Source organism: Harpia harpyja, chromosome 1 (assembly GCF_026419915.1).
Source record: "Harpia harpyja isolate bHarHar1 chromosome 1, bHarHar1 primary haplotype, whole genome shotgun sequence".
Taxonomy (NCBI): Eukaryota; Metazoa; Chordata; class Aves; order Accipitriformes; family Accipitridae; genus Harpia; species Harpia harpyja.
In genome coordinates this window covers 33,122,739-33,134,705 of record NC_068940.1, presented here as the reverse complement: position 1 = coordinate 33,134,705, position 11,967 = coordinate 33,122,739, and the positions used below count along the sequence as shown (strand labels likewise).

The window sequence follows — 11,967 nt, the reverse complement described above, 5'->3', positions numbered from 1 at the left end:
AGATCAGACGCTCTGTGTGTGCAGAGTGGATGTGCGTAATTAACAGCTCACCTCACAGGTAGGGCGGAGTAGAGGACATGTGGCACGCTGACTGATGGCGCAGGACTCCTCAAGGGGCCGAGACACCCGCCAGTCAGACAGTCAGCCTGTCAGTCAGTCAGTCAGCCTGTCAGTCAGTCAGACAGTCAGTCAGCCCGGCGGCCGGCACATGCACACTGCCGCAGCCCGCTCCAGGCTCGCTGCGGGGACAGCGACTTCTAGCGCCGCTAAGACCGAAGCGGCCAAGACACTCGGCGCGCCCCTGAGGGGAAGGGACCCCAAAACCGGGTCTCCCAGGCTTCTCGCCGCCTTGCCGCACCGCTCAGCCCCGGGATGCGCAAGACCGCTGTCACGGGCTAACTTAACCTTCACGGGAGCGAGCTGCGTCCGGGGGGATTCTCGGCTGGCACACAACAAGTACCACGGGCCTTTGTGCATAGCCCGGTGCCCAGACTCGGCGCTCTCCCTGCAGCGGCCGCTGTGAGGCACGGCTGGCCGGGGGTCGGTGTGTGAGGGGAAGCCGCGGGCTGAGGGGAGGCAAGAGAGAAACTGCCGCGGGCCGCGAAACGCACCTTCCCGCGCTTTCTCCACAGCGGTGCAGCTGCGCGTGCGCGCGGCGGGGAGCGGCCGGGGGCGGGGCTGGCGCGCGGGCGGCCGTTGGGCGGGGCGGGCTCTCAGCGGCGGGGCGGGTTGTGGCTGCGGCCCGGCCGGGGTTGTGCCGGCGGCTACCGCCGCCATGCTGCCGCCGCGCTGGGCCGTGCTGGGCGGCCGGGCTGTCCCGGCGGCTGTCAGCGCTATGCTGTCGCCGTGTTGGGCCGTGCTGGGCGGCCGGCCGCCTTGGAGGCCGGCCCTCCTCCTCCTCAGCCGGGTGCCGCTGCCGGCGGGGGGCCGGCAGCTGCCTTTCTCCACAACCTGCGCGATGTGCTCAAAGAACGGGCGGCTGAGGCAAAAAAGAGTCATTTCGGAAAGGAAGCTGGTAAGTCCTGAGGTAAATCAGCTGTTAGTGTGCAGTGCAGTTACCTTGCTGGGCGGTCACCTCCCAGGCCCGCGTCAGAAAACAGAGCTTACCTCCTCCTTGCCGTTTCCTCCTCACAGTGATCAAATAGATGCTTTTGATGTGAGGAAGTATTTTTCTAAAATCTGGTAAGCTTTCTGGCTGGTGGGGAAATAAGTCTGCCACGTGACATTATCGGTGTTCAGAGAACTTGTGGTAGCGGTAAGTGTGCCTTTAAAGCATGCCTAGGTCGAGAAAGCAAAAAGTCTTACGTAGCTTTAAAGCTGAAATAGTGTCTTGTTTCTCACTGGTTTTATAGTCTTGTATAGCAGTAAGCTGACAAACAGACAGCATTTTATGTCAGAGAAACTGCAGTGTCCTAGAACTGTTTCTTCATACTCTTTCTAATTACACGTCTATGGAAAATCTTGTTTTCTAATGATCAAGAAACTGCTTCCCGTTTAAAGCAATAGTTTCCTGTCTCACCGTGTGGTGGTGCCAAATACTTTTCTGAAAGAGGCTTTTTAAGAAATCACTGGTCATAATACAACTTTAATTATCAAAAATTAGGGGTTTTTTTTCAGTTGCTTATCTTGGTATCATAATACTAATAAGATTTTTTTCTCCCTCGCATACTATTTGGACTATTTAATTAAAAGTGACCCTTACTGCTCATTGTCATTATGAAGTCCCTTAGTAATTGACAGAATTTTAATGTTACCACAGTCAAGGTCATGCTTTCTCTTTTCATCCCGATATGTAAACAATTTCACCTGCCTATATGAATGTACTTCTCTAGTATTTTCCCTTGGGGATTTCAGCTTAGTTTCTGGAGATAGGTAAATGCCATCAAACCTGTTTTGCTGACAGAAAAGCCGAAACATAGCGTACCATAGTTAGTTTGCCAGAAGTCAAATATTAAGGTAATGTCAGAAATAGAGTCAAGACCTAGAATTCTCTTTATGCTATATTTTTTTAGCTCCTGAGCAACTGGTTGTGGCATATATTAAGATTTCCTCTGCTTATTATGTTTACAAATACTTTCTGTTCTTCATCTTTAATACTTAATTGTTAGAAGATTGAAGTTTGCCTTAATTTCATCACCAGGGATAGAAAGCATGAATCAGTATGAGAATATCCCTCCCACACATGCACTATGTCTTTTTTGCAAATTTCAGTTTGATTTAAAGAAGTAAAAAGTTCATGTATATAATTTTTTTTTAATGTTTGTTTTCATGAGTATGAACACAGTTACTGAGTGATTTTTGGCTTATAGTGTGGTAGCTCTCTTGAGCTACCTGCCAGCATTATATAACTGTATTAAAAGGATACTTTTCCTGTTACTAGGTCCATTAACGTGAATTTTGCACTTTCGGTATCTGAGCTGCTGCCTTAGGTTACATCAACATAGCCTCGGCATGTACTTTTAAGGGGATTCTTAAAAAATACTTGAAAAATTAGATTTATTTTTCTTTAGCATTATACTTAGTATGCTGTATTTAGTTGATATGTGAATAGCAGCAGAGTTGTGATTTTTTAAATTTTTTTTTTAACCGTTGAATGGAACTCATCACAACTAAAAATAGCAGGTCTGCATATTACTAAGTTTTGCAGAACAGTCAACTTCTTGGAAGATGACTCTGATAAACTGTACTTAAAGGGTACAAAACGCATCCTTGTTACAGACACGCTATTTCGTGGATCACCGGAAGGTGCGTGTGGTTGGAGGACAAGGAGGAGGAGGGGGTCATTCTTTTTATAGCGAACCCAGAAAAATATTTGGAGGTCCTGATGGTGGAAATGGAGGTGATGGGGGTCATGTCATTTTGAAAGGTAAAACTCACTAAATCTGTTCTGTTTCATGATGTCTTATTGCTTAACACCCCACCCCCCAGCAAAAAAAAATGTACATGTACGGTAGGAGATGGCAGATGTAAATGTCAAAAATGTTAAAATGGTTATTTCTGTATAAGATGTCTGCTTTTTAAGCTTTGTCCTGAGCGGTAGTAACAGGGACATAAATGACACTGACAGCCTTAGAAAACATTTTGAAAATCAAGCTATTTTGCAGACGTTGTAGTGGCTGGTGTCTGACTGTGTTATGATAAGGCTGGGTTCTGATCAAATTTTACTCTTTAGATGGATAAAGCTGCTTCTGCCACCCCCCTGCTGCAATATCTGCTCATCTAGCAAATGAATTTTCCAGAGTATTTTGTAATGGTTGATTTTAGAATGACCACTTAATAAAGTGCAGAGTTAATAAACTTAAGCAGATAAGTAAAGGTAGTTAAACTTCATCACAACTTACATTAATATTAGTCTTCCCTGATAGGTTATTGTTGAGACAGTAAGTAGGATATGCATTCATGCAATATTCAAAAAGGGAAAGAACAGTCAAGAGATTGCTCTTCTTTGCCTCTTCTACTAAAACAATGTGTTTAAAATATGTGTATTTTGCTTTACAGCTGACCAGCAAATGAAATCACTTGCTTCAGTCCTCCCCTTCTATCAGGGTTTTCGTGGAGAGAGAGGAGGAAGCAAAAACTGTTACGGAGCTAATGGTGCATACGTGTATGTTAAAGTAAGTAAATTAGGGTTGCATGTTAGTGTGTCAGCTTTGTATTAGCATTGCTGATTTTCAAGCTGGATGACCTTATTGTGAGAAAATCTCACGTGTGTTTTTTCAGGGAGCCTTGTGTGCTGTCTCTGCTGAGACAGGGCTGGTCAGCACACAGGCAGATCAAGCTGCTTTATATTGTTTATAAAAATTAGACTTCTGTGGAAGGTACATCTGGCCAAAACAAATACAGTTCTGATTTGCTTTACTTTTAGGGGTCATATGCCTAGAGCAATCACAACACAGAACTTTTTAAATAGGAGCAGACTTTTTTCTTTCCTACTTTTTTTTTCTTCAACATTTCTGTTTTGGTGCACACCTACAATATGTTTCTTGGCTCACTACTATGCTTAGGCTTCTTTGCATAAAAGGAGAGAAAGAGGGTTATAGTACTGTTAACATTTTAATGAACTATAAATGTCTGACAGTGCTGTTTGGGTCCAGAAAGTGAGCCTCATGTTCTCTTTTTGGATACCCCAGCTGTAGAATATGGAGGAATGATTTTCAACAACTCTGAAATCAGCTGGTAAAGGGTCTGCTGAAGACAGTTCTGCTGCAGACTTTGAGCTTCAGTGTAATGCTTGCATCTCTCTTCACTTTAAGGTCCCTGTAGGTACATTGGTTAAGGAGGATGGGAAAGTTGTGGCTGACCTCACTCAACACGGTGAAGAGTATGTTGCAGCTTATGGAGGAGCCGGAGGGAAAGGTAATCGCTTTTTTCTTTCCAATGAAAACCGAGCTCCGACATTATTTACTCCAGGAGAGCCAGGTCAGGAGAGGGTCCTCCATTTGGAACTCAAGACAACAGCTCATGCAGGATTGGTGAGTGTCATTGTGGTTCTTCAACTTCCTTATCATTGTAGGACGACACTTGACTGACTGAAGAAATAATGTTTGATAACATTTTTGTTAGCCTTTTGGCTTGCTTGTTTAGAGATGCAACTCGATGCTTTCTTGCTGTTACTTGGTAGAAGGGTGTCCAAAGTGATTTGCAGAGCTGTCACTCTCTTGCTCCTTGACGTCATCCTACTTTTGCCAAAATCAACACTATATATAGAAAAGCAATGTGCAAGATTCATCAGTGATTAACAGACTCACTGATGATGTACAGCAGGCTGTCTGCCAATTCTGCAGACAAACAGTATGGCATGGAGAGTTCTTCTAAATTAGTTTCTGTTTTCTTGGTTTTTTAAAAAATAAAATTGATAAAGTTCAAATCATCTTCTATTTCATCCCTGTATTTCTCTTTTTACAGTTATTATATAATTATATAATTTGACTTTGTTAGTACCAGATTTAGCATCCTCTGAAATGAAAAATACTATTTAAATATGAATGCTAAGTCAATTTAGGGCTTAAGCTGTTTTCATTTTTAAGTATGGAAATGTTTTAACACCAGCTGGTAAAGCTGTTAAAATTATGCTTTGCTGCAAACTGTTGTTGCTGTAGTTCAACAACTGCAGAATAACTGTCTAGTCTAGTAGAATTTTGTGAATTTATTTAGAGACTAAGAAAAGAGTTGGGATTGGTGGATCAATATACTTAATTCTCTGCCCAGCTGGACACTGGTCCATTTCTCACATTTTTGGCACTAATTTGGAAATCTGAGATGAATCTGTTCTGTACTTTACTTACTCTGAGAGGAATTCAGAGTGTCTGACATCAGCAAATAGGAGAATTTAGGATATGATCTACTTTCCTCTGGGGATTATTGACCATCTATGTATCTATCATATGTTAACTGTAGGATATCCCAGAGTAACTTCATTTCTGGGATAGGTTTGCTTAAATTCTTGCCTTCTCCCCAGAAGGCCAAGTTTCAATTTAATTCTTGTATGTCGAGTCTATGAAGAGCTGTAAAATCCCCAACTTGTAGGCATTCTGGTTACTTAAAGGCCAAACTATATTACTGAATCAGGGACAATGCCAATTCTGAATTCTTTTGGAAAATAATAAATCGGAGTTAGAGAACACAGATAAAATGGGAAGTGCGGGACAAAGTGTTATAACATTGTTTCAGGGTAAAAGAGATCTTATGCTATATACCCTTTCGGCTTTGAACAAAGTAAATACTTAAGATGGTACAAAAAAGTTAAGGGGACCCTTCTATGTTTGATCTATTTAATGTTTATGAGAAAAAATAAATAAAACAGGGTTTAGGAGAAACAAAGGGAAACCAGGATGCTTTTCAGAAACAAGTATGCAAAATTAATGTTGTTATATTCATGCTGGAAGAACCTTGCCACACCTGCAAAAGCTTAACAGTTTTTTTTATCAGGATTAACATAGAACTGTAGCTCTAATAAGTGTTTGTATTCCAGGTGGGCTTTCCCAATGCTGGCAAATCATCGCTTTTGAGAGCAATCTCCAGGGCAAAGCCAGCCGTGGCTGCCTACCCATTCACAACCCTAAATCCCCACGTTGGTATTGTCCGCTATCAAGACTATGAACAAGTAGCAGGTAAGAGTTGTAGTATGTTGTGTGTACCTTCATAGCACTTTGTCACCTGTGTTATTCTTTGAAAAGCTGCAGAACTAAGTTTAGCAGTTCTGTAGAATTCTTGCTAGTTCTAAAGAACTTCAAACAAAACAATACTGAAAGCCCATTTCACATTCATTTATATGTGCCCTTAATATCAAACTAGCAATCTGTATTCTGTCTCCACTGGAATAGTCTAAATTTAGGGGGTTTGAAAGATAATAGCAGCCAAACTTAACATGAGGTATGCTTTAATACTGATGCATTGAGATGTAATTTTAAAAGTACTTGCACTGGCCGGTAAAAGACTGGGTTTGGTGGGGGTTTTGTGTTTTGGTTTGGTTTGGTTTTTTGTTGTTGCATATGTTGGATTCACTGTGGAATTTCTCTCATTGTAGTTGCTGACATTCCTGGCCTAATAAAAGGTGCTCATCAAAACAGGGGCCTTGGGATGGCCTTCCTAAGGCATATTGAACGCTGCCGCTTTCTCTTATATGTGGTGGATCTCTCTGTGTCTCAGCCATGGATTCAGCTGCAAGACTTAAAATATGAACTGGAACAATATAAAAAAGGATTATCTGAGAGGCCTTGTGTTGTCATCGGGAATAAGATTGACCTTGCTCAGTCCAGGATCAATCTGCCACTCCTTAAAGAACAGATAGATGACCGGGTCATTGCACTGTCTGCATTGACAGGAGACAACCTAGAGGAACTGTTGCTGCATTTGAGAGAACTGTATGACACTTATGTGAGGACAGAACAATCACGAGGGCAAAGCCCGGTCAAGTGGTAGGAACTAGAACTACTGTGAACTGTACTGGAAAGAGGAAAAAAAAAAAATCATAATTTGATTAGGTTGCATCTGTGCGGTTTGGGGTTTTTTTTACGAGTTGTTTATTTTTAAATGCAAGGGGCACAGCATGGATTTGTTCTGGACTGCTGCATTGCAAAGATTTTTTTGTTTGTTCACCTTTGAGGTGTATTCGGTGTTTTACAACAAAATTTGAAAATTGTAATCATGATGGGTGTTCAGTTGGAAACCTGGATCTTGTTTGGCATTAGATAGTTAATAATGGTATGAAGAGAACGCTATCTAGTAGAAATGACTGAAATTCAGGATCTGCAGGAGATGCTGGCTTGCTTTCTGAATTGGAGTGAAGTAACTTCTCACTTTTCACTTACCAAAATTCTAAAATAAAAATAAGGTGGTCCCATGTTTATCTGTTTTTATACCATAACCACTTTCAGTCATCTCTTAAAATTTTCTCCTGTTTTGTTTTGTTTTTTTCTCAGAGGAGGCACAGCTGCTCAGTATTTTTAGGGAGGGGGAGCATGAAACAGCTGCAATTAATGATTGAAATTATTTCCTCATTAGTATAAATAATTAACTATATTTCAATGCTGGCTGGCAGCAGTTAAGTAGCTGTATAAACCAGCCAGGGAACAGTCATTTGAGACTCACTTCTGAGTTCTTCTCCAGTTTCCTTGAGGAATCTGAAGCAATGTTCTGAGAAATCCTAGGCTTAGATATTCCAAATAAAAGAAAAATACAGTTCTTTGCCTTTTCTTTTTACTATGTCATTTCGTGGATATTGTTCTTAAATTTTGTTCTCTAGGAATTCAGAAATCTTCCTTTAGAACACTGGGTCTTTGCCCTCTCCTTATACTGAAAGAAATGCTGCTTCTATATGCTCTGGTTATATTCTGTCTTAAAGATTATTATCTTGATAGTGAGAAGTCAAAATTTATCAAAGCATATTATTAAACTTTTTCATAAGGGACCCTAACAGACTTGTAGAATGCTGAGAAACAAATAGTTAAGAAGTCAAGAGAAACAATTGTTCTCGAGCCTTTACTTACGTTTCTTGATTTTTAAAGCAGATTAACTTTGCTTTCCAAACCAGCAGTCTGGAATTACAGACCTTGCACATACTTTGTCACATCAGTGAAATACAACGTAAACTCACTAGCACCAATAGAAGGATGCGATGTTTGTAAACTTGGCTTTGTTTTTCAGGAAATACAGCAGCTAAGTTTTAAGGACAGTTTGGTGTGTTATAAAACATGCAGCTATCACTTGTCTTTGATTAAGCTTTGTTAGCTTACAAATAAAGATTTCATTATGTTTAAACTAAAATTGGCTATTTTCTACTGTATCAGCAGTAGTGGGAATTGCTCAGCTGTAGCCTCTACTTCTATACACTACAGCAAAGGTGGTAATTTTCTCTGCTTCTATCGCTTTGCACATTTTGTTTGATTTCATCTCTTGTACTCTAATGCTTCTGAATGCTGCATCCTTAAAAGACTGGCTTTCTCAGATTCCATGAACGATGGACTTTTTTTCTCTGACTGTCTATGGCTGGAAAGGCGCACTCTTGTTCGATCTCTAAATTAAAGCTCAACTCACACCCTCCTGCTGTATCAGTGTTGGGATCAGCTCTGCGATTATGAATCGGAACTAACTTTGCCTGTATAAGAAAGAAGGTGCATACCCCTTCTCATGAGCAGCAGGAGTTTTTTTCTGAAGAAGTGCAAGGTCAACTCAAATGCCTGAATTTATTTAATAAAAATATGGGCAAAACAGGTAATTACTTCTCCTAAATTCACATTCTGAGTATTTCTATCTGTGAGCAGGTGTGGAAAGTAATCTATGCATTATAAGCAGTGATATTAGTATAAATATGAATAGGAAAAAATGAAAACAAATCCCAAAGTTGCTCTCATGTTTTGTTTCATATGTGCTTCATCCCTGGGATTTACCAGACTGGGTTAGGTAAAAGTTAATATTCAGTTCTGTCCTTCTGTTTGGTTTTGTGCAGCATTTTTAGGCTTCACTGTTGTTATTCCTTCTATTGCTACATGTTTTTCAGCCACATTTAATAAAACTGGGAAGAGATTGCCTGAACAAAAAAGCCAGTGCAACTTCTTTGCAGAACGTTCGATACCTACAAATACTTTGTGTTCTCTGACTGTGTTGTAGCATTTGGAGGTTTTTGAGAATGACAGAGGCTGTTTTAAAAGCCTCTGTACTCACAGGACCTTTCACCCTTAGTTCCTAGTGCTCATGGAACATCAGCTCTTAGAGTGGAGAGTATTTTGTGTACTGATGTGCAAAAAGCACAGCAGGGTGCTAGATAGCTTAACAGAATGTCCTATTGATCATATAATTGGTTTCTTCCTTCTTAACATTTCAGCCGCCTATTCTGAGGTGACAGTACCAGGTTCCTAACCACATGCGTATGGGGTTCAAAGAGGCTTTACAGGAAGGAGCACATACTCCATCTATCGATGAAAAGTGTAGAATAGCCCCAGCTTTAGTGTTGGAACAACTGTTTGTAGGAGCTTGAATTCACTGTCCTCAATATACATCTATACCAAATGAAGTAACCTCATGTTAGAGGTTACTGTGCTAATGCCGAACAAGAGGAGTGGCTGTGTGCTGCTCAACACAATACAGAGTTAATAGCTTGGGTCACATTTCTCTGGAGTGCTTCTTCAGTATCTAATTATTATCCACTTGCATCCCTTTCTAATTATGAGGTACAGAACTGAGGAGTAACCTCTGGTTCTGCTGAAAATAGGGTATTTACAAAGGAAACTTGTTTTGTGTCTAGGAACAGAGAAGGAAAAATGATCAGGTTAAGAGAGAGAATGATGAATTGTTTCAGAGAAGAATGATGTGCTATAGGACTTCTTCCCACTTCTTTTTTTGGCCAAGGTTGAGGTGGGCGGGCTTGTTTTGGTTTAGGTTTTGGAGAGGTTTTGGTGGCTTTCTTCTGCATGACTTTCCTTAACTAGCTTTTGCTTTCCTCTGCTGAAACCTTTGATGTTGTCCTTGCTTTTCAAGTTGACAAGAGGGAAGAAATGGGGGATTTTCTTTGTCATCCTGACAATAAGCTCATTTTAATGTGAATTGAAGTCCAGTCTATTTTGTATTTCCTAGAGAAGCTTGAGCCATACTTTTGGTTAGCACTTTACAGTTCTAGCACTCATCTTTTTAATACATTTTTTTAGTACATGATTACAACAGTATTTTAGTGCTAATTGTGGTGGTTTTTTTATATTTATTTGCAATCCTCTCCCCCTTTGTAAGTTCTTGGAAAATGTGGGTGGTATCAATCGAACAGAAAAAGAAAATGAAATGTTAATGTAAAAACAAGCATTAAAAAGGACCACACTTTTAAAACATGGATATTGAAGACTCGTTGCGGTACATTAAATAAAACCTTGAATCAGTGTGTTTAAGCATAGTATATTTTGCAACCTGTTTTACTCATATGGTTTTGTAAAGCACTTTTTTTGGTATTACATAATATTTTTTAAGGTGAATCGGCATGCGTTTGCAATAAATTGAACTAACAGCAGTAAAACTGAGACCCTCGCTGAACTTGTACTCAGTGGTTCTGCTCTGCTGCAGCACCATTCTGGGAGGAGAGCAAGGCCTGCCTCCACCCTGCTTCCAGTACTGGGGAGGTTGTGAAGATAACACTGATCGGGGTCTCAGCACGGGGCAGGAGATGCAGGATGTGACACCAGATGCTATGTAAAGTCTGCCTGTATTCATTCTGATAATAAGTATGCTTAGAGCTGTGGTATTAAAGTAGCAGTAGGGCACCAGTTGCTTGAATGCAATGAAAAGTGAAGGCTGCCAGAAGTGTCAGATCTCACCTGGTTTCTTCTTCCATCGCAAGGGAAACTTCTTTCACTATTGTATGTGTATTCATTAAGCCTCTTCATAGTGATTTTTAAGTAAACTTGTGGCAAGTGAATAGGTACTTGAGCATGCTTAAAAACTCGTAACCTGTTGTTTTTAAATACTGATTCAAACTACAGAATTACAGGAATGGCTATGAACCAGAGGTGCTACTGCTAGTAGAACAGGAACTTTGCACATGTTTGTACGAGCTACTGGATACAGAACACCAGTGTAACTTCTTTGCTGTCTTGTCTTCCACAGGATATTGCTAACTGGGCTTGTTGGCCGACACCTGTGATGTAAGGTTAATGTTGGGACTAGAGGTTAGGTGTCTTGTAGGTGTGCAACTTAATGAGTTATTAATTGAATGGCAGGTGGAACATAAATAGGGAGCAGACAGGCTGCTGGAATGCTAACATGTTGTTTGAACTGTTAACTCTGCCATAGAAATTAAATGACAATGAATATATGCTTTGGCTTACTCTTTCTATGAATATCATTGTTGTGTAAAAATGGATTTTTACTAATAGCAAGATTACTTTGGAAGCTCTTATTGTGGGGGACACTGTAGCCCATAATCTGGAGATTGTTGTCTTGCATACAAGTTATGAGACATGAGGCTTTTTGGGAGAGGTAGTACATTGTGTGTAGGGAGAACAGGTAAGTTTGGAGCTCAGCATCGCTTCAACAGGTCTACAGCCCTGTCGTTCCTGTGAAAGTTATATTTTGGTTTTGGACCACTTCCATTAATAATGAAGTTCATCACCATTGTGAAAATGGCTTTGATATGAATTAAAACGTCATCCTGATTTTGCTAAACTTCATCCCAATATTGGTGTGTGCCTGGCCTTTAAAGAACAGCTTTGTTTTCTTCTGTTTGTCTTCCATACTGCAGTTTCCAGTGCTGTTCCCCATTAATAAGTTTCCCCATCTTGTTAAATAGGGATTAATTGTGTCTGCACTGCAGAGGCCTGGAAATACTGAAGTTACTGATACTTGGAGGGGAGGTTATATATGTGTGCCAATAACGGTAAGGGATGATTTTGCAACTCTTGATAATAGAACAAAGCTACCTTCAGGCTGCACTCTCAATTTTTCTCTATGCAGTTCTGAAATTTATTATGTGGTATGTGCCCATTTTTC

General features: G+C 40.6%; 1 protein-coding gene across 1 annotated transcript; it reads left to right on the top strand.

Moving 5' to 3' along the window:
* The first annotated feature begins 733 nt into the window (after positions 1-733).
* MTG2 (mitochondrial ribosome associated GTPase 2) lies at positions 734-8,265 on the top strand. Its single transcript, XM_052786097.1, has 6 exons — positions 734-1,015; positions 2,719-2,866; positions 3,499-3,614; positions 4,254-4,472; positions 5,972-6,110; positions 6,527-8,265. The coding sequence occupies exons 1-6, from the start codon at positions 776-778 to the stop codon at positions 6,919-6,921; spliced, it is 1,257 nt and encodes a 418-aa protein (XP_052642057.1). The 5' UTR covers positions 734-775; the 3' UTR covers positions 6,922-8,265.
* Positions 8,266-11,967: the final 3,702 nt, after the last annotated feature.